General features: G+C 42.9%; 1 protein-coding gene across 1 annotated transcript in view; it reads right to left on the bottom strand.

The window, feature by feature from the left end:
- The window catches only part of LOC124789101 (monocarboxylate transporter 9-like), a 185515-nt gene that overhangs the window by 105454 nt on the left and 56716 nt on the right, over positions 1–23345 (bottom strand). The window contains exon 3 of the mRNA XM_047256389.1: positions 6198–6341. Within this exon, the coding sequence (XP_047112345.1) occupies positions 6198–6341 (144 nt within the window). The remainder of the gene's footprint in view (positions 1–6197; positions 6342–23345) is intronic.

Genomic DNA, 23345 nt, shown 5'->3' with positions numbered 1-23345 from the left:
CCAGAATAATGAAGATCATCCTGTCTTCTAGTGTTGTAGCTATGCACTAAGGTAACATTTTTGAATTGGGACAATAACAAATTTCATAAGTGAATATATGTATTGCGAAGGTACTGTGCACATCCCGAGTTCTTTAAATAAATGTCTGCAAGGTGATCTTGGGTGGGCTCCAGCTATCATTCTCATTACACTCTTTTGTGCAATGAATATTTTTTCTCCTAATGATGAATTACCCCCAAATATTGTGCCATATGAAGGCAGTGAATGGAAATAGGCGTAGTAGGCTAATTTACTGATACGATTATCACCAAAATTTGCAATAGCCCAAATAGCATAAGTAGCTCAACCTAAATTTTCGGCAGATCGTCAATGTGTTTCTTCCAATTCAATTTCTCATCAGTGCACACACCTATAAATTTTGAATATTCTGCTTTAGCAACAGACTTCCGTTCAATGTCTATATTTATCAATGGCGTTATGTCATCTACTGTACAGAATTGCATGTACTGTGTATTCTCAAAATTTAGTGAGAGTCCATTTGCAGAGAACCACGTAATAATTTTTCAGAAAGACACTATTTTCAATTTACTCAGCTAATTCTTGTTTGTTGGATGTGATTACTACACTTGTATCATCAGCAAAAAGAACTAGCTTTACGTCTTCACAAATATAGAGTGGCAATTCATTAATATGTATTAAGAACAATAAGGGACCCAAGACTGAACCCTGTGGGACACAGTTCTTGATACTTCCGCAGTTAGAGGACTCTGTTGATTTTTGCAGACTATCTGTAGTGTTAATTTCAACCTTCTGCATTCTTCCAGTTAAATATGAATTAAACCATTTGTGCACTGTCCCACTCATACCACAATACTTAAGCTTACCTAGAAGAATTTCATGATTCACATAGTCAAAAGTCTTTGAGAGATCGCAAAATATCCCAAAGGGCGATGTTCTGTTATTCAGAGCATTTAATATTTTATCAGTGAAAGCATATATAGCAGTTTCTGTTGAAAAGCTGAGAGGATCGCTGAATAATCCACCAGGCACGATGTAATCCCTTCATACATTTGCTTGTCATCTGAGAACAACTCCGGGCAACATTCTGTCATCCCGCACCATTGGCTGGAGACTAGCTGCAGCCGGACTAGTGAATTGCCGTCGCATACTTAGGTGGCCGTTAACACCACAACGCGAACGATTACGTTTGGAGTATTCCCATGTCCAGATGGACTGCTGATGAATGGTAGGCCATCGGGTATGATTTTAGCTCACAGCCGGTAGTGATTGAGGCAGCCCTGATGGCACAATGCTACATCACACGCATCCCGCGTCCTTATGTGTTAGCTGCCGTGCGACACTATCATGAAGCTATTTTTCAACAGGACAATGCTGGTCTACACCTACTTCTCCATCTACATACATACTCCGCAAGCCACCGTACGATGCATGGTCAAGGGTATCTTGTACCACTGCTAGTCTTTGCTTTCCTGTTTCACTTACAAATAGACCGAGGAAAACACGACTGTCTACACGGTACACATGTCTCCACACGAACCATAATTTCTCATATCTTCGTGGTTCTTACACGAAATTTACGTATCGACAGTAGACTCATTCTGCAGTCAGCTTCAAATGTAGGTTCTCTAAGTTTTCTCAACAGTGTTTTGCGAAAGAAACGTCGTCTCCTGTCAGGGGATTCTGATTTGAATTCGTGAAGCATCTCCGTAGCACTCTGTTGAGCGTACCTTGTGAGGTAATGGGTGAACTGTGGCGCCCTGGAAATATTCTAAGTTCGGAGTTCCCTGGAAATATTCTAAGTTCGGAGTTGGCATGGCCGCACGGGCCGCTCGGCAGGCCGACCACGTGGTACCGGACGTTGGCTGAAGCAAGAGTGGTCCAGCCATGTCACGTGGCTGGGAATTCCATGTTGACGCTGTGACAAGGACGGTGCTTTGTGTCCATGAAGTAGATGTGAATGCCGAGAGTGCCAAAGATGGCGGACTTTCTGAAACCATCATGGCCGACATTTCACAGTTCATATAGAAATTGATAGTAGCCAGATGAATTATGATACCTCAATGATACCTCAAAAAGAAACAGGTACATTACTATTATTTGCACGACGATTCTGATGGTGTAATCAGATTTTCAATATATTTATTAGTTTAAAGTTTAGTATCCGACAACGAATTTCCAAAATCTAAACGCTTCATCCAATTTCGTCGATCGACGTGTCTTTAGAAAGCTATTGGTGTAAGCCTAAATTGGAATGAATTACAGGCATGTAACTTCAATAATACATGAGTTATTGGAGGTCAAAGTGACCGATTACTATCGATCGCGTCAGTCCATAAGTACGCCACAGTTGCACGTGAAAACGGTAGCAGCATGCTTATAAATATATTTATTCGTATATGTCTTTGTTCATATCCGATATGCACTATTCATGAAGAAATTGGTCAAATATTTACTGTGTTTTAGAAAGCACAGAGACGTTAGGCTACTGGCCTACTTTTGCTTGCTATTCGTTTGATATATGTCTATTTAATTTGTTTATGTATTTAATAATGTGTGTTAGAGGGTGTTTATGGTCCAGCCGTAGGAATATTTATTTAATTTCAAGTTATTTAAATGTAAATCCAGCATTTCGAAAGTGTATCAAAATGTTCGTGAGTGTGCGTTGGCTTGGAGATATGACGGAAGCGCTATCGCCAATCACAGCGCTCGTTACTATGGGAGGCGACTACCGAAGTGAATGGAGGACACAGTTCGGGAGAGTGCGGCACGGAGGGACAGTCGCACAGGACACGGGGAGGTGCTGGACGCGACGGCGTGACGGACGCACAGTCGCGGAGAGACTTGGAGAGTCTGGAGCCGTTCAAATACTTCAGAGTGCTGACTGGTACACTTGTGAGTTTTCCGTGGCTTCTAACGTGAAGACGCAGTGTGCGTTTAGAAGTGAATATCTTGCGAGCTGTGTTGTCGCTCATAACTAATTACGTGAAGTAGGAATCTATTGTTTCCCTGTTAGTCAACTTGTATTTTATTTAATTGCTGGACCATCGGTACCAATAAGTGTTTGGCAGAAATATACCGCATACTCAAAAGTACTTCTACTGTCGTACTCATCATTTGAAGTCGTTAAAATATTACCTGCAGATTTTACTTAATTGCAATCTTTCATTTATAAATTGCTATATTAAATTGCAATTGCCGAGTGTTAAGAACCTTCGACCATTCGATTCATGTGTGTATTCATATTTTATACTGTAGACTCAGCAGTATTTGACCTGTAATGAGGCAACTACAGAGTGTTTCAAAAATGACCGGTATATTTGAAATGGCAATAAAAACTAAACGAGCAGCGATAGAAATACACCGTTTGTTGCAATATGTTTGGCACAACAGTACATTTTCAGGCAGACAAACTTTCGAAATTACAGTAGTTACAATTGTCAACAACAGATGGCGCTGCGGTCTGGGAAACTCTATAGTACGATATTTTCCACATATCCACCATGCGTAGCAATAATATGGCGTAGTCTCTGAATGAAATTACCCGACACCTTTGACAACGTGTCTGGCGGAATGGCTTCACATGCAGATGAGATGTACTGCTTCAGCTGTTCAATTGTTTCTGGATTCTGGCGGTACACCTGGTCTTTCAAGTGTCCCCACAGAAAGAAGTCACAGGGGTTCATGTCTGGCGAATAGGGAGGCCAATCCACGCCGCCTCCTGTATGTTTCGGATAGCCCAAAGCAATCACACGATCATCGAAATATTCATTCAGGAAATTAAAGACGTCGGCCGTGCGATATGGCCGGGCACCATCTTGCATAAACCACGAGGTGTTCGCAGTGTCGTCTAAGGCAGTTTGTACCGCCACAAATTCACGAAGAATGTCCAGATAGCGTGATGCACTAATCGTTTCGGATGTGAAAAATGGGCCAATGATTCCTTTGGAAGAAATGGCGGCCCAGACCAGTACTTTTTGAGGATGCAGGGACGATGGGACTGCAACATGGGGCTTTTCGGTTCCCCATATGCGCCAGTTCTATTTATTGACGAAGCCATCCAGGTAAAAATAAGCTTCGTCAGTAAACCAAATGCTGCCCACATGCATATCGCCGTCATCAATCCTGTGCACTATATCGTTAGCGAATGTCTCTCGTGCAGCAATGGTAGCGGCGCTGAGGGGTTGCCGCGTTTGAATTTTGTATGGATAGAGGTGTAGACTCTGGCGCATGAGACGATACGTGGACGTTGGCGTCATTTGGACCGCAGCTGCAACACGGCGAACGGAAACCCGAGGCCGCTGTTGGATCACCTACTGCACTAGCTGCGCGTTGCCCTCTGTGGTTGCCGTACGCGGTCGCCCTACCTTTCCAGCACGTTCATCCGTCACGTTCCCAGTCCGTCGAAATTTTTCAAACAAATCCTTTATTGTATCGCTTTTCGGTCCTTTGGTTATATTAAACCTCCGTTGAAAACTTCGTCTTGTTGCAACAACACTGTGTTCTAGGCGGTGGAATTCCAACACCAGAAAAATCCTCTGTTCTAAGGGATAAACCATGTTGTCTACAGCACACTTGCACGTTGTGAACAGCACACGCTTACAGCAGAAAGACGACGTACAGAATGGCGCACCCAGAGACTGCGTTGTCTTCTATATCTTTCACATCACTTGCAGCGCCATCTGTTGTTGAAAATTGTAACTACTGTAATTTCGAAAGTTTGTCCGCCTGAAAATGTACTGTTGTCCCAAGCATATTGCAACAAACGGTGTATTTCTATCGCTACTCGTTTAGTTTTTATTGCCGTTTCAAATATACCGGTCATTTTTGAAACACCCTGTACATATCCCAGCCCCTAGACAACGAAACCTGCCAAAACTTTTAATATTTCAACTCTGAGTCTGACGGTACGTAGTTGAGGGCCACTACACACCACACATTTCACATTTTTATTTGAAAGCCCACAACCTACCGGTAACAAATCTAGTGGCTAGCCTCTGAACTGTTCCGACATCTTTCTTTAACTCGATCTGCTGAGGATCTCAAACACTCGAGCAGTACTCAAGAATTTGTCTCCTTTACAGGTGAGCTACGCTTTCCTAAAATTATTCCAGTAAACGAAAGTCGACCAACCGTTTTCCTCACTACTGCCCTTATGTGATCATTCCATTTGATATCGCTTTGCAGCGTTACACCCAGATATTTAAACAAAGTGACTGTCTCAAAGCAGCACGCTACGAATGCCGTGTCGGAACATTACCGGGTTGTTTTTCTCACTCATCTGCATTGTCTTACATTTTTCTACGTTCAAAGTAACCTTCTATTCATCACACCAACTAAAAATTCTGTCCAAGGCATTTGGTACCCTCCTACAGTCACTCTACGACACCTTCCAAAAATGGTTCAAATGGCTCTGAGCACTATGGGACTTGACATCTGAGGTCATCAGTCCCCTAGAACTTAGAACTACTTAAACCTAACGAACCTAAGGACATCACACACATCCATGCCCGAGGCAGGATTCGAACCTGCGACCGTAGCGGTCACGCGGTTCCAGACTGAAGCGCCTAGAACCGCTCGGCCACAACGGCCGGCTCGACAATTTCCCATACAGCAGCAAAAAGCCACAGACTGCTGCTCACGGTGCGTCAGATCATTTATTCATATAGAGAAACTCTCACATGGCACGTGTATCTGAGAACTGCCTGCGTGATGTTGAGGTACTTCCATTTCTAGCAAGATCCCCAGATATGTCCCCAATACGAAGAGTGTACGACCAGCTCAGACGCCAAATCCGTCCCATTGCCAGCATTCAGGATATCATGCAGCATTTACGACATTTATGGGCCGACTTGCCTCAGAAGAGGTTGGAACTGCTTTATGAGACCATTCTCAACTAAATCAGCGCACACATCCACGCCAGTGCGGGTGCAACGTCTTACTGATGTGGGCTCATGCTGTCAAGTTCTGTATGTAAAATCGACTCCACTTTGTAACCACTGAAATGACGTCACGTACCCTCTGAACCCATGAAGTGTCATTTCGTTTCGCCCTCCCATTCTGAATTCTCAACTTTTTTGTCAGGTAGCGCATAACAGTAAATTGTGTCGTGCTGCTTTGCTTCAGCTTTGTTTTCTGAGTGAGCAGGAGTTAGCGGGTACTACACGGCTGGGGCTTACCTCCCACGATGGAGTAAGTGGCGAGGATGTGCGCCATGCTGTTGGCGGGTGCGGTCAGGATGAGCCCCACGGCGCTCAGCACGCAGCCCACGAGCGCCACCTTGCGGTACGAGTAGATCTTGATCAGCGGGCCCACGAACAGGCCTGAAACACAACGAGAAAGTGTCCGTGGGTCAGTACCTGGAGCTGCGCTGCTGACGGCGGCTCCTTGTACCTGTGGGAACTGACTGGGGCGTGACTGCAGAGGATGTTGTGTGGAGAAGGATGTGAGACGACTATGTGGGATGGAAATTATAAGTAGCATGTACTTGTTACGTGATGCGTGGGATCGCAGCCGGAGCGAGAAAATGGTGAGATCGTGCCTTGTTTGGGATGAGATGGGAAGAATGGGTCAAGGTTGGAACGAAGGGTAGGTATCAATGGATTATTTCATTGTCTGGGGCATGGAAAGTATTGGAGAGGAGGTTATATTGAGAAGGTTGTAAGATGACTACATGAGATGCAGCTGGTGGATCGGGATGTTGTGTTAGGAGGCCAATGCCAGCTGAGCAAGGGGTGTTTGTTTGGCACGGAATGGGTAGGGTAGGTCATGGTAATAACAAAGACTAGAGTTCAGGAATGTGCCCATTGTCTTGGGTGTGAGACGTAATGAAGTTATATGGAGAATGGTGTGGAATGACTGTATGGTATGGAACTGATGGGCAGGATATAAGTTTTAGGAGATGAGAGGGACTTCAGCTAGGCACGGAGATGATGGGTTCGAGCCTTCATCTGGGATGAGATGAGAAGAATGGGTCAGAGTTGGATCGATGGGTAGATTTCATGGATGAGTTCATGGTCTGGGGAGTGGAAAGTATTGAGGAGGTTATATTGAGAAGGTTGTGAGGTGACTAGACGAGACAAAGCTGGTGGGTCGGGATGTTGATGCTAGGAGATAGATGCCAGCCGAGCAAGGGGTGTTGGTTTGGCATGGGATCGGTAAGCTAGGTCATAGTAATGACGAAGACTGGAGTTCAGGAATGCGCCCGTTGTCTTGGGTGTGAGACGTAATGAAGTTACGTGGAGAAGGGTGTGCGATGACTGTGTGGGATGCAACTGATGGGCAGGATATAAGTGTTAGGAGATGAGTGGGATCCCAGCTGGGCAAGTGAAAGGTCGTGTTCGAGCCTTCGTTTGGGGTGATATGGGTAGAATGGTTTAAGGTGGGAAGGAAGCGTAGATTTCGTAGGTTAGCCCGTGGTCTTGAACGTGGGAAGTATTGGAGAGAAGGCTATGTGGAGAAGAATAAAGGATTTATTTATTTATCGTATGGCATTATTAGAAATCACACAAATGAACATAAGCAAAGAGTAAATCCATAAAGAGACATCTAGCTTACAAATGTAGTTAACGGAACAATCAGTCTTACTCAGAAAGTCTTCAAATTGTCCCGTGTAGGCTCACAGTGGAGATGTCTGCACTATATGCTGGACTGTCTATCATTCTGCTGTCTGTCGTACGTCGGAGGTGTGTTCAGATTTCGTTTATACAATGAGTGGCACGTTTTTCGTGGTTGGTTCTAATTCGTTTTAGAATTACTCTGGAATATCTTGCGAGGTCAAAGCAAGTCGTTCTTTTCAGCGGTACATCGAAATTTCTTCAGATCTGCAGTTATAGTACCTTCCCAGCCTACTGCAGTATTGCTCAATATCAAAGTTCTTATTTTCTAAGCATTTAACTTCCACAAATGGTGGTTTTATGGAGCGGAATCGTTTGATTTTTATGTTATCAGAAAACGAATGAAAACGAAGTTGTTGTTTGTTTTGATTTTTTTTTTTAATTCTCTAAGAAGTGTTCCTTGTCTTCGGAGTTGTAGTGGAGGTATTTGACTTAGGACTGGTAGCCAGGTGGGAGTACTCTCATCCGTGGCCTAAATCATTAGCATTGTGTGGTTTAGTTCGATATCTATTTTCTTGGTACGGGTCCTGATAAGTCAGACGGGTCAGCAGTATTTTGCTACTGAAAAAACCAGACCTAAAGCTGTTATTCGTAACGCAGGTGCCGAAGAGCCCCATGTGGTGCCACATACCTTATGTATCACATTATTTTGCGGCTCTGATTATCAGGCGCCACTGACAGCTTAACGTTCCTTGTAGACTTAGTAGTTTTATACTCCGATTTAAGGTGACATTGCTGAAAGGAATTTTAAGTTCCAAGTGTGCAAGTTTATTGTTCAGGAGGAAGCACGAAACCTCTGTCTTAAATTGAATGGAATGGAGCCTCCTTTTACACAAAAAGTTACTCGTTTCAGTCAAGTCATTTATTAGAACATCCTCCGCTTTCTTAATTTTCTTGTGTTCTGTCGCTAGCGCCCAATTATCAGCGTATCCAAATTTAAGAGATGTTGTTGAAGGCATACTAGCATTATAAATGGTAAAGAACACAGGACCTAAAACAGAGTCTTGAGGAAGATCATTATTCAACTTCATTTGCTTGTTCCATTTAGTACAAACAGTCACTTGGAATCTTCTATTGCAAGGCATATTTTCTAGCAGTCTTACAATCACATGACGGGGAATAATATGAAGGAAGTTACGAGTCAATAATTTTGTTTAAGGACATCATATTCACCGTTGACTGTAGAGATAATTTATTTCACAGCTGAAATTTCAGCCTTAAGATCATTATAAAGTGGTATTGCAAATGATTTTGGTTCAACAGACGTCAAACATTAAGATGCGCCTCAGCCAACGGCGAATATGATGTCGTTTAGAAAAGTCTGCGTGACTGTGAACCCCAGCCATGAGAAGCTAATCAGTATTAACTCTTGTTCCCAATCTCCATACCGTGTCTTAAATCTAAAAATTAACAAATGATTCAGTTGGTCTTGAAGCCCGTCTTCAGTGTAAGTAGTTAAAGAGAGAACACGGAGTGAGCAACTTCTGTTTGGTAGCAAGCCGGCTTCTCCAAGGGGACTTGATTCCAGCAATTCATGGCTAAAATTTTGTACGCTGTGCTGAGTATGACAAATAGACAACAGCCAGGTTATGATTTAATCGGCGCCACATACCATAAAACACGTGGTACAGCAATATATGTATGGAAAACATGTGGTACAGCAATATATGTATGGAAGATGTGGGATGGTTATGTGGGGAGGAACTCATGGATCAGATGTAGGTGTTAGGAGATAGGTACGAGCTGAGCAAGGAAAGAGTGGGTTGGAGGCTTCATCTGGGGAGGGTTGGGTAGGTTACGGTTAGAAGGAAGGGTAGATTTCATGGATGACTTCATGGATGACTTCATGGTGTGGGAGAGCAAGCGAGCGAAATTACATTGGGAAGGGATATGGAGTGTCTGGAGATGAAGGGAAGGTAGACACGTTGACAGAGGCGCAAGGATGGAGGGCACTGACTAAACTGAAATTCACTTCAATTTTGTATATATACGTCTATGGCCTATAAACTACTGCGAAGTACGTGGCAGAGGGCACTCCCTGCTGTCCCACGAATTAAGATTACTGCCTGTTCCATTTGCGTACAAGTGTATGTAAATAGATGTATACTATTCCTTTTGGCAAGACAAATAGGAAAAGACCTTCAACTAAGAGAAGTACAGTAGAAATACTTACTTCCCTTAATGTAGGCTAAACGACAACAATGAACCTCAGTTTAGACCATTGTATTGCCATAGTTTGCAAATACGTCTTCACAGTCGCAGTGCTAAGTAATATACTAATAATGGTGCGTGCACACTTCGGTTTTATATTATGCTAAGTATGACGCCAAAATTGTATGAGTTTGTTGGTACTATAGCTTTTGAATCAACAGCATGACAGATGTACTTGTGGAGTTTTTGAACGAATGCTATTCAAATGATTATTCCAATGAGCTGGAATTTCTTGAAAGTTATTCTTAAGTAATGCACTAGGAAATTGTGTAAATAAATTATTATAATTATTATTATGATTATGTTAAAACGTTTTATAAATACTGCTAATGTTCATGTTCAGCATTTTAAAAGCGGAGATGACGAAAACTAAGGTTTGGAGGGGACGGGGAAACGATAACAACCCGTAACCCCCTATCAGATCAGAACCCTGGATCAGCACCTGCTCCCATTTCGTCTAAATGCTCGATTTTCCAACGAGACATGGGACACGGAGAAGCAATTCGACGTCTGTATGAGGTGCACGTTCTGCCGCGACATGATCACATAGGTGGTGATGGCGATAAAGAAATGCATGAGACACTGCTGCATAGCATCTGTTCAACTTTGAGTCTTTTCTATCGTATGGTATTCCCTACGTAATTTCACTGGACGTCTTCGAGCGACGCTTACGCCGTGCGCACTGTGAATACTGCACGTCGCCGGACACTCATGCGTGGTGGGTGGCCTACATTTCAGTGAACGCTTCTCTCGCTCTGTTGCCCGGTATTGCGTCAGCCGTAGGCGGCGTTTCACTGCCGACAGCAGAAAGCAGGACGTTTAAGCGAACACTTTGTGCTGCGACCCAGTTTTTCTTCCATCTGTCAAAGCAGCCGGCAACAGAAGCCATATTGTCAACGCAACTCAATACACTAGCGTCGGCGCGTCAGTGACGGCCACATTAAATCTGCCTTCACAGAATTACCGATCGAGGTGGCCCTGAGGATAAAATAGAGACGCGCATTCGGGATTACGTTGCTTCAGATCCCCCGGTCGACTATCCTGATATAATTTTCCACTGTTTCACTAAATCATTTAGAGTAAATTCCACCCTATTTTCTTTCACACCTTTCACTGAACCAAGCTTATTGTCCGGTCTCTAGTGACACCGTCGTAGGCAGGACTATAAATCGCAATATTCCTACCTATCTCCTTCTGTTGTGTACAAAAACTGCCCGCGATGTTAACATTATGATCCAAAATCTTGGAGGAAGTGACTAGTTCCTATGTTACAAAAACAGCGTATGCTTGAGCAACTGCAACAAAATTCCGAGAAATCCTCACAGTTGACGACTTTATAAATAAAAAGTGAAATGTTTCTGGGATAAGCACAGATAAGATTTCTTAGCTTCACAGCTATAACTCAAGGATTTATTTTGTGACAGTGTAATCAAGGAAGCTATAGATATCCTAAGTACGTGATAACATCCTCGATAAAGACGGCAGTTTGCAGCTGTGTGAAAGTGGAACCCAGCCATCACCAGGCTAAAGCAGCGAGCGCGGCAGACACAAGAAAAAAACCATTGCCTTGTATGGGGATGCACTGAGCACCAGTGACGTCACAGTCGGTATTACGGTTGCAAGAGGACGAGGCCTGCAGCCACACAGCTGTCAAGTACCACTTGACAGTGGCGAGGGGCATTCTGGCGGGAGATCGTGGATGGATTACCACATGACGATGCCGGAAACAGTGACTAGCAGAAAAGCACCTGCTTCGCTTGGTCCTTTACTCCATCTCTTTTCTGAATTGGAAAAAAATAAATTAATCATCTCATTTGTATATCACGAAACTTATTCGAAGTGTATGCTTATGAACTACATCTGGCGCTATGCTTTCGCGAATATAAGGAATAAGTTTTGCCGTTGCCCAACAAGAGAAGAGGGTACGTAGAGCTGTCCGTGTGATAAATAATATTCTTTTAAATTCACTTCACAACATTGGGATGTTTGCCCTTGTGTTTTATTGATAGTCATACTCCACGCTTATCAGAAATAGAAGCCTTTAAAAGCTACGTGGTACGTTAGTTGAAATGAGTGGAATCGTGGTATTGCTCTTTCCGGTTAGTATTTCCGCCTCTATATTATTTCGAGGTTTATGTGAGAGGTTTTACCGACAATACTGAGCGAATTTAGGAATTCTCTTGGTAAGTTTACACTTTCGTCTTGGTTCATCATTGTATCAATGGATTTAAATATTTTTTTCTTCCCTTGGTGTCATGTTCTGTATTCGCTAATTTATTAGTTGAACTATGTTTTTCGTTCCTAAAATTGTTCGCTTACATCATATTCTTTGTTTACATAATTTCTCTCCACAAGCGAATTTACTTTCTGGATGAGTTGTTCCTCTGTCTTTACTGTGTTTCACAACTCATTTTTTGAGACGATTTTGCCAGGGAGCGGATCAATGCGACATGTGCCATTTCTAAGTTTTATGTTAGAACATTCGTTAACATCTGAGAACATTCGCAAAAACTAGATAGCCTTATAGAAAAATCTCGAAGTATTCCACTTGAAAATTATATTGATGCCATACATGTGAAAATCTTGTATTTTCGGTGCACCACCTTATACGTATCTGATAGAGACATCTTGTTGAACACCATGACATGCATTTATTTGCGAGACGGATATTCAGGCGTATATCCCACCCATCAGCGGTGCCATATGCTGTCGACAACACATCAAACGACCTGTCCGTCACGTACAAAATCTTTTTAATGGTTATAGATTTTGAAGTGCAGCTCATGGAATACAAAAAGGTTTATATACATATATATATTATCGATTATTCCTCTTTGGGAGAGAGTTTGATCTTGACTCAATCACAGCTTCACTTCCTTTTCTTCATCTTTTCTTTTCTCCCCAAAACTTCTACATTAATTCACTGTATTTTTGTCTTTCTTTCGTTTGTCTGTTTTTTCCCTGTTGTTTCTTCCGTTGAGAATTATTCAAGTTTCCTGTTTTTTTATTTTACTTCTGCATTGTTTTCTGTGCTCAATTTCTCTTTCTAAGAATCTCAGTTGTTAAGGGCCTTTGTGTTTCTTTTAGCCCATTGATATTTCATTTGCTTGCGTTAACCATGATAATATTTTTCTTGTTTTAGAATTTCTTTGTGGGTCATTTTACCAAGTTCCGTCTCTTACGACAGCGTCATCACCCGCGTGTCTTTTGTCTCGTAGTCATTTGTTGGCGCATGCTCGTTAATCAGAGTGTATGCCTTATTCCTTGATTTTATTGACATCTTCAGAGTCTTTCTGAAGGTAATGTAAAGTCAGTGACTTAATCTGAGACGGACTTATGAACCGCAAAACCTGTGTCAATTTTTTTCGGCCCTGTGTTGATATACACTGCAAGTTTTGCTCTATAGATCCCCTAATTCTCAGAGTCGAAATTATTTTCATCTGCAGACCGGGTTTCTTGCAGTGTTCCTGGTTTCTATAAAGTGTTTACTTTCAGTATACCTACGAAAATTTTTTGTTTTGTTCGGAAACGTTTTGAGATGCTCCGATACGTCTCTACATGGCATGTCTGGTCCCCTATCTTTTGACTCGGATCAGGTGTAGTGGAATTCCTTCTCGTGCCATGTGAGAGTTTCTCTATATGAATAAATGATCTGACGCACCGTGAGCAGCAGTCTGTGGCTTTTTGCTGCTGTATGGGAAATTGTCGAGCCGGCCGTTGTGGCCGAGCGGTTCTAGGCGCTTCAGTCTGGAACCGCGTGACCGCTACGGTCGCAGGTTCGAATCCTGCCTCGGGCATGGATGTGTGTGATGTCCTTAGGTTAGTTAGGTTTATGTAGTTCTAAGTCTAGGGGACTGATGACCTCAGGTGTTAAGTTCCATAGTGCTCAGAGCCATTTGAACACTATTTCTGCGTTCTACTTACATCTGAAATCCGACTAATGTGTTTATTCTCCCGTCAAGTTTCGTACAGTGTTGTGACCTCAAGTCGGTCGCGTATTGTTAAGGTGCAAATGAGTAGCTATTGTGTGTCACACATACCACTAATTCGATCCTTGTTTATACGAGGGCTATTCGAAAAGTAAGTTCCGATCGATCATGAAATTTAAACCACTGCGAAAATTCGATGAAGCTTTGCACGTATGTGTTGGTTAGTGTCTCTAGTATTCCGGTCGATCGTGTCATGTCGCTCTTTTCAGTTGTGAGCGCACAGTGAGCACGTAAAGATGCGTAGAAAACGGTGCCACCCGCTTAATACGCTAGTGGCCATTAAAACTGCTACACCAAGAAGAAATGCAGATGATAAACGGGTATTCATTGGACAAATATGTTATACTAGAACTGACGTGTGATTACATTTTCACGCAACATGGGTGCATAAATCCTGCGAAATCAGCATCCAGAACAGCCGCCTCTGGCCGTAATAACGGCCTTTATACGCCTGGGCATTGAGTCAAACAGAGCTTGGACGGTGTGTAAAGGTACAGTTGCCTATGCAGCTTCAACACGATACCACAGTTCATCAAGAGTAGTGGCTGGCGTATTGTGACGAGCCAGTAGCTCGGCCACCATTGACCAGACGTTTTCAATTGGTGAGAGATCTGGAGAATGTGCTGGCCAGGGCAGCAGTCGAACATTTTCTGTATCCAGAAAGGCCCGTACAGGCCCTGCAACATGCGGTCGTGCATTATCCTGCTGAAATGTAGGGTTTCGCAGGGATCTAATGAAGGGTAGAGCCACGGGTCGTAACACATCTGAAATGTAACGTCCACTGTTCCAACTGCCGTCAATGCGAACAAGAGGTGATCGAGACGTGTAACCAATGGCACGCCATACCATCACGCCGGGTGATACGCCAGTGTGGGGATGACGAATACACGCTTCCAATGTGCGTTCACCGCGATGTCGCCAAACACGGATGCGACCATCATGATGATGTAAACAGAACCTGGATTCATCCGAAAAAATGACGTTTTGCCATTCGTGCACCCAGGTTCGTCGTTGAGTACACCATCGCAGGCGCTCCTGTCTGTGATGCAGCGTCAAGGGTAACCGCAGCCATGGTCTCCGAACTAATAGTCCTTGCTGCTGCAAACGTCGTCGAACTGCTTGTGCAGATGGTTGTTGTCTTGCAAACGTCTACATCTGTTGACTCAGGGATCGAGACATGACTGCGCGACCCGTTACAGCCTTGCGGATAACATGCATGTCATCTCGACTGCTAGTGATACGAGGCCGTTGGGATCCAGCACGGCGTTCCGTATTACCCTACTGAACCCACCGATTCCATGTTCTGCTAACAGTCATTGGATCTCGACCAACTCGAGCAGCAATGTCGCGATACGATAAACCGCAATCGCGATAGGCTACAACCCGACCTTTATCAAAGTCGGAAACGTGATGGTACGCATTTCTCCTCCTTGCACGAGGCATCACAACAACGTTTCACCAGGCAACGCCGGTCAACTGCTGTTTGTGTATGAGAAATCGGTTGGAAACTTTCCTCATGTCAGCACGTTGTAAGTGTCGCCACCGGCGCCAACCTTGTGTGAATGCTCTGAAAAGCTAATCATTTGAATATCACAGCATCTTCTACCTGTCGGTTAAAATTTTCGTCTGTAGCACGATATCTTTCTGGTGTAGCAATTTTAATGGCCAGTAGTGTATGAGGGCCTAGTGAGAGATTTCGCCTAATGTCGTGCAGCCCATATAACGTAACTGTCATACAGTTCCTTCTTCGTAACAATTCTCAGCCGCATTGTGCAGGATCAATGAAGATGCTCCTGCAGCGTTTAGGATGGGAAATGTTTGATCACCTACAATACACCCCGTAATTGGCTTCCGCTGAATTTTAACTCTGCTCACATGAACCGCTGGCCATGACGACAGCGCTTTGGCGCAGACAACAAGCCGTAGATCAGCTCAAAAAATTGGCGGAAAGCACAGGTGGCTGCATTCTATGACGAGGCTATTGGTAAGTCGGTACAACGCTACGACAAACGTCTAAGTCTGAGCGGCGACTATGTAGAGAAGTGGGTGGAAGGTGTAGCCAACTGTCGTCAAGAAAACATTTCTAATTTTGGGAGGGGCTTCCATTTTGTGAGCGATCGTTCCTCACTTTCCGAATAGCCCTCGTAAGTGCCGTCCCTTACTTTTTATGTGTGTGGGTTTTCTAGTAACAAATTTAAGTTTCAGGTATTTCCATCGAAATTTTCTGCTATGTTTAATGCACTGTAGAGGCCATGTTGATGACTGATGTTTTAAAAACAGGTACGGAGCAACCATCTGACAGTGGGGAATGTACCTGAGTGTTATTGTTTGGGCCAGGCTTTTACATTAAGTAGTATGGTTTTCGTAATTTGTCATCATGTTGTACGTTAGTCAGTTGTAATTATTATCAAGTTCTGTGTACTGCAGGGCCTGTTAGTTACAGAAATTTGCTATTTAGTTCCAAGATGCCGTTACTATTTTTTGAACTGCCTTACTGTATTGAGTTCCTTGTAATACAGCAAATATGCTCGTGTAGGTAGATACCATTTCGAAGAGGCACCGTGCCTGCGATTAACGTTATTTTGTATTTGTGTACTCAGGCTTTAAAACTTTAAGAACTCTTCATTAACTGAAATTATGTAATTACTGTTGCATTTTTTTCACAATCTGTTCACCACATTGAATTTTGGCAAAAGGCCTTTTAAAGGGGTTAATAAATTGTATTATAGTTGCGATTTCATATTAACTTGATCAGATGGAAATATAGTAATTACATTACGTCAAAATTTCGTAAGTACAGCTACATTGCTCAACTCAGGGCTCAACTTGTATATCAAATAGATCTATCATTTTACAGTTGTTATCTAGAGTCTGAAATTCAGTTAGGTTCTGATACCTCTTTCCCTGATCTGAAGTCAGTGTGTGAAATTTGTGGTTACAGCTTGGTTTTTCATGTGGATCACGATCGAACTGTTGTTTCTTGCGGCATGATGTCATCAGAAATTGTAATATGAAGTACAGAGCATGTGTTATTGTTTCGTGAAAGTTAAAACACGCTCTTTGGATTTTAATATTGAAGTCTGACTTTACCTGTAACAAATTATTTAAAGCAAAATGTGTAATGTAGCATCGGCCCAGCGTCTTACCGCTGCCTCCCCCCTATTACCACTTAAATTTTTTGGTCATGCCCGATGAAGGTCACAAGATTGTAAGACTTAATTGCTGAGATCAAGCCGTATGTCTAGCAGGCGCAACAACTAGATGAACAAACGATGATCAACAGTCGCTAGCATATCAGATCAGACACTGCTAGGTTTTGTGATGGTATTTAGTCCGCCCTGGAAATTTCATTTCTTCGGTACCACCCACATATGGGAGGGTTTGCCCTATCCCACACCTTGGGAAGCACCCGATGGGGGGTGTAACAACCTCACAGGAGCAGTATATGTTTGAGCTGATTTCGTCCACACATTACAAAAACGAAATTGCATATATCTGCCGAAACACTAAATCAAAGTGCCTGATGACTCTTAGGAGAGACACATGTTTTCTTCTTCGTTTTGTTTTTGCCATATGAGGACCACGTAAACTTGGGACACCTTTGTATTTCTGCTGGTCTATATCCTGTGCAACATTCTTACTTCACAAATTTCTTCACTCTTCTGTAGATGATGTTTTTCTCCTGTGTTTAATTCTGTCCTATAGTCCTATGATAGCCCAGATTTTTGATTCGATAGTCACCCTGTTGTAAATCTCTGTTTCCTGTGCTCCTGTTTCTTCCAGGCCATTCTCTACCTCTGGCGGAGTGGCCGTGCGGTTCTAGGCGCTAGAGTCTGGAGTCTGGAGTCGAGCGACCGCTACGGTCACACGTTCGAATCCTGCCTTGGGCATGGATGTGTGTGATGTCCTTAGGTTAGTTAGGTTTAATTAGTTCTAAGTTCTGGGCGACTGATGACCTCAGAAGTTAAGTCGCATAGTGCTCAGAGCCATTTTATCCATTTTCTACCTATGGGATCCAGTACACTTTGGTCCTCTTGTTCACAAGAAACTCCAATAACTGACGTGTCGCCCTGCCTTGGGCGATTATAAGGGTGTGTCAGAAGAAGATAGTCCTTTCCCTGATGATATGTGAATTCCTCTCTACTGTGGTATGCTGTTCTTGGTCCGCTCACCTTCTGTATTTACCGTCTCGCCTTCTTTGAGATCCGACTATCCTCCTGAGAATCGCTTGTTCCACAAATCCTAGTCTCATATGCAATTCTTTTCTTACAAGCTTGTTGCTGCACGTAGGGCTTCAGGGTGTAGCAAAGTCCGGTAATGTTTTAATTTTGCATTGGTCGAAAAGTTCTTATGGTTGTAGGCATTCATAGTGAGTTTGTACGCAAAACTACTTTTTTCCTTCATTTCTGTGGCCACAGTGTCCGTAGCTGCATTTCTATTATTAAGAATATTTAAAATCCGTTCCTGCAACCAATAAAAAAATTTCGTGTTTCTACCCTCGGCATTTCATTTTACTGATAAAACGAAACGTGCATGGTAGTATAAATATAAATTCGTATTCCTATAGCTCCTTTTTGAACTTGTTACTTCTTATTAATGTAAATTAGTATTATCAATACAATATATCTGCTTTCGTTGCATTTTTGTTAGCATCACTCGTTAAATATTTTGTTATTTTCTTCTGTGACAAAAAAATATATTTCATTGTGGAACGTAATATGAGAAATGTTCAAAAAATAATGTATATCTTTGAGCGAGTTTTATGTATTCATCTGTAACAACTTTATCCCCTACAAAATAGCCCCATTAGGTATTATAAACCTATAGCAGCGCTTTTTCAAAGCCCCAAAACAGATGTGGAACTCTATCTTTGGGATAGCATTAAGCTCTCTCAGTGTCTAGTCTCTGCTTTTGAAACGACAGCACTTTTAGATTTGCTTCATTTTTGGGAACGGGAAAAAGCCACATGGGGAGACGTCTGACGAACATGGAGTCCGAGGCGTCATTACAGTATTGTTTTGGCCAGAAATTAAAGATACAAGCAACAAAGTGTGATCAGGTGGAGCATCGTTGTGCCAAAGCCGTGAATTGTTTCGCCACAAATCCGGGTGTTTTTTCAGACCGCTTCATGAAAGCGGAGATGAACTTTTATGTAGTACTACTCGTTGTTCGTTAGACCTCGTGGCAAGAACTCAGGTTACAGTATGCCGGTGAAATCGAAAAATACAGTGGATATATCCTTCCCATCTTATGGCACTTGTCGAACTTCTTTCGGCTTTGGCGATTCAGAATGCTTTCACCTGGACGTGGGACTTTAGTTTCGACGTTATATATACGTAAACCCATGTTTCATCACGTGTTACGACGCGTGTAAGTAGTTCTGCATTGTTACTGACTTCATTCAGGGACTCTTGGACGACTTGCCTTCACGCTGTTTTTCTTCGAAATTCAACAAATTTTTCTCTCAAACGTTTCATACCTTTAACACCAACAACGAAAACTGACAGCCTACCTTTAATCTGGTCTACGCTTCGCAACGACATGAGAAGTCCCCTGGAAATGCACATGGTTTGAATTCCAAGTTAAACTGTAAATCTCTCACCCCCGTACGATAACTAGGACAGATTAGGGGAGTGGATTAGGGACACGCAAGTCTCTAAAGTAGAAAGACTTTCACGAGGCCACTGAGCCACAGGAAACTGCGTGAATTCTACCAGGAAGCATGTAATCTGTTTTGACAACTGGCAGCAGATTAAATGTCAGATATGGCTAACACAGTGTAGGTACTTCTCAGGCATATTTACCAACACAACAACGAAAAAAATCTCGCGAATCGGACTATGTTACTGTTCTTGTTGGTGGTGGTGGTGTTGTGATCTTCAGTCCAAAGGCTGGTTTGATGCAGCTCTCGATGCTACTCTATCCTGTGCAAGTCTTTTCATCTCCGAGTAACTACTGCAACCTAGATCCTTCTGAATCTGCTTAGTGTATTCATCTCTTGGTCTCCCTCTACGATTTTTAATCTCCTTGATTCCCTCCAGTACCAAATTGGTGATCCCCTGATGCCTCAGAACGTGTCCTACCAACCGATCCCTTCTTCTAATCGTGCCACAATTTCCTCTTCTCCCCAATCCTGTCCAGTACCACCATGTTAGTTGCGTGATCTACCCATCTCATCTTCATCATTCTTCTGTAGTAACATATTTCGAAATCTTGTATTCTCTTCTTGCCTAAACTATTTATCGTCCATGTTTCACTTCCATACATGGGTACACTCCATACAAATACTTTCAGAAAAGACTTCCTGACACATCTGCATTCGATGATAGCAAATTTCTGTTCTTCAGAAACGCATTCCTTACCATAGCCAGTCTACGTTTTATATCTCCTATACTTCCACCATCATCAGCTGATTTGCTGCCCAAATAGCAAAACTCATGAACTACTTTAAGTGTCTTATTTCCTAATCTAATTCCTTCAGCATCACCTGATTTAATTCGACTACATTCCATTACCCTCGCTTTGCTTTTGTTGGCGCTTTGCTTTTGTTGATGTTCCTCTTCTATCATCCTTTCAAGACACTGTCCACTCCGTTCAACTGCTCTTCCAAGTCCTTTGCTGTCACTGACAGAATTACAAACATTATAAAATTTCCATTACTTTTCAAGCATACCTCGTACATCTTTGGATACGCCATTTAGAGATTCAACGTTGACTTTTAATCATCGGCGTGTCATTACTTGCCTCCATAAAATTAACATGAATGGTTTTCTCTATAAAGCGTCGCAGGTGGACACCCTCCCGTGGAAGCGAGACTTTGCCCATCCCTGCAGGTTGGAGACTGTGTGGGATGCGGTCCCACTGTACACCTGGAGGGCCGGATCGCCAGGTATAAGCGGGCAGGGAATAGGGAGAGCGAAACATCCCCGACGTTTGACAAAACGGGACACGGTGCTTTCGGCAATATGCTCAGTGCGTCGCCGGGTATTTTGTTCAGTTCAAACAAGTTGTGGTAGACGTTTGACAAAATCAAATAATCAGATAGAACGTTGCACCTTCGATTTCGTTTGTTTTTTATGTTTTCCCTTACACTAATGAGTTCGAAAACAACAGTGCTGACTTTGAAAATCAAGAAGCTTTGCAGTACGAATGAATACGTGTAAATCATTTGAAGTTTTTAATTCTTAAATTATTTTTTTATCCGTTTTATCCGTTTACTCTTCTGATTTAACTTTCGAAAGCTCATAAAGGCTACGCTTCGGAAACTGGTATAAGCATGCGTATTCAAATACAGAGATATGTAAACAGGCAGAATACGGTGTTGCGGTCAGCAACACATATATAAGACAACAAGTGTCGGACAAATTAGGTAGATCGGTTACTGGTGCTACAATACAGTATCTCCGAGGTAACGATAAAGTGGGGATTTTTCCGTGTGAGCATGTCACGAATGTACGTGAATATCAGGAATCCAGCAAACAATCAGATCTCCGACACAGGTGCGGCGGGAAAATGACCCTGCAAGAACGGGACTAACTACGACTGAAGAGAATCGTTCAACGTGACAGGAGTGCAACCCTTCCGCAAACTGCTGCAGATTTAAATGCTGGGCCATCAACAAGTGTCAGCGTGCGAACCATTCAACGAAATCATCGATATGGGCTTTCGGGGTAGAAGGTCCACTCGTGTACGCTTGATGACAGCACGACACAAAGCCTTATGCTTTGCTTGGGCCCGTAAACACCGTCATTGGCTGTTGACGACTGGACACATGTTATCTGATCGTACGAGTCTCGTTTCAGATTGTATCGAGCGGATGGACTTGTACGGGTATGGAGACAACCTCATCCATGCACTCTGCATGTCAGCAGTGGACTGTTCAAGCTGGTGGAGGCTCTGTAATGGTGTGGGGAGTGTGCAGTTGGACCCCTGATACGTCTAGATATGACTCTGACAGGTGGCACGTACGTAAGCATCCTGTCTGATCACCTGCATCCATTCATGTCCATTGTACATTCCGACGGACTTGGGCAATTCCAGCGACTCCTCACACGATCGGAATTGCTACAGAATGGCTCCAGGAACACCCTTCAGAGTTCAAACCTTTACGATGGCTACCAAACTCCCCAGACATGAACATTATTGAGTATATCTGGGATGCCTTGCAACGTGCTGTTCGGAAGAGATTTCTACCCCCTTGTGCTCTTACGTATTTATGGACAGCCCTCGAGGATTCATGGTATCAGTTCCCTCCAGCACTACTTTAGCCATGCCACGTCGTGTTGCGGCACTTCTGCGTGCTCGTGGTGGCTCTACACGATATTAGGCAGGTACACCAGTTTCTTTGTCTCTTTAGTGTAAATTTATAGAAAATTTTGAAGGATATTTCTTAGATATAAGAGGAGAAACAAGACAGAAAAATTTCTAGGTAACATGTTCGCAGATAACTTTCGAGAGCGTCAGCTGAAATGTATTATCCACGGTAAGCTGTCACCTATATTTATCTCGTCTGTAGGCGTTTCAGTAGGTTACATCAGTGTCATCAAGTGTGCTTGTACAGAATAACGCGAGAGACCGTTCGCCCATACGTTTCACTGCGCATCATGCGCCACAGAAAATTTTGTGTGTCAAAAAAATGTTCAAATGTGTGGGAAATCTTATGGGACTTAACTGCTAAGGTCATCAGTCCCTAAGCTTACACACTACCTAACCTAAATTATCCTAAGGACAAACACACACACACACACACACACACACACACACACACACACACATGCCCAAGGGAGGACTCGAACCTCCACCGGGACCAGTCGCACAGTCCGTGACTGCAGCGCCCAAGACCGCTCGGCTGATTCCGCGCGGCTTTTGTGTGTCAACCACCCACGTTACATTGACCTTATTTTTAAAAAAATAAATAAATAAAGGAAGAAAAGACGTGATGATGGTGTAACACCCGGAAAGTCCACCGGAGAATAAAAAAACGACTGTTTACAAATATTAGTGAATATCACAACAGTTGATTCAGGTTTAACCTAAAATATACGCATTCAAACAGAACTTTTATTTCATTTGCTCCCAGTCTGGAGAACCAATCCGGTATCCGTATATACAGTGTCAAGTAACTTCTAATTTACCGCACTAAATGAAGGTCAGCCTCAGTAATATCTCGTGTGACACGAACATTTTGGAGAGATATGCATATGCACAAAAGATATTCATCCTAACACTATAAAAAACAAAAGTTACTTACAGAAGTCTGTTTCATTTGAGCGACCATATCCGAAAACTAAACAAAAATGTTACTTTTGTTTTCAAATAATCCTTTCATTGTTTAAGACGTGCGAAATGAATCAATTGTGACTTTGTAACGGTTATTGACGGCTGACAGAAAATAGTTTCTCGTTCGTAATTGAGGATTTCATTAGGAAAACGCAAACAAGAGGAATGCGGACAGGTGCTTGTTAGTCAGCTGTTTGTGCTTCCACCCCGTTAAGGAGGCATAAACTCAGTT

The sequence above is a fragment of the Schistocerca piceifrons genome, chromosome 3 (assembly GCF_021461385.2).
Source record: "Schistocerca piceifrons isolate TAMUIC-IGC-003096 chromosome 3, iqSchPice1.1, whole genome shotgun sequence".
In the NCBI taxonomy this organism is placed as follows: Eukaryota; Metazoa; Arthropoda; class Insecta; order Orthoptera; family Acrididae; genus Schistocerca; species Schistocerca piceifrons.
Note: the sequence above shows the minus strand (reverse complement) of the source record. Positions and strands in the feature narration are given on the sequence as shown.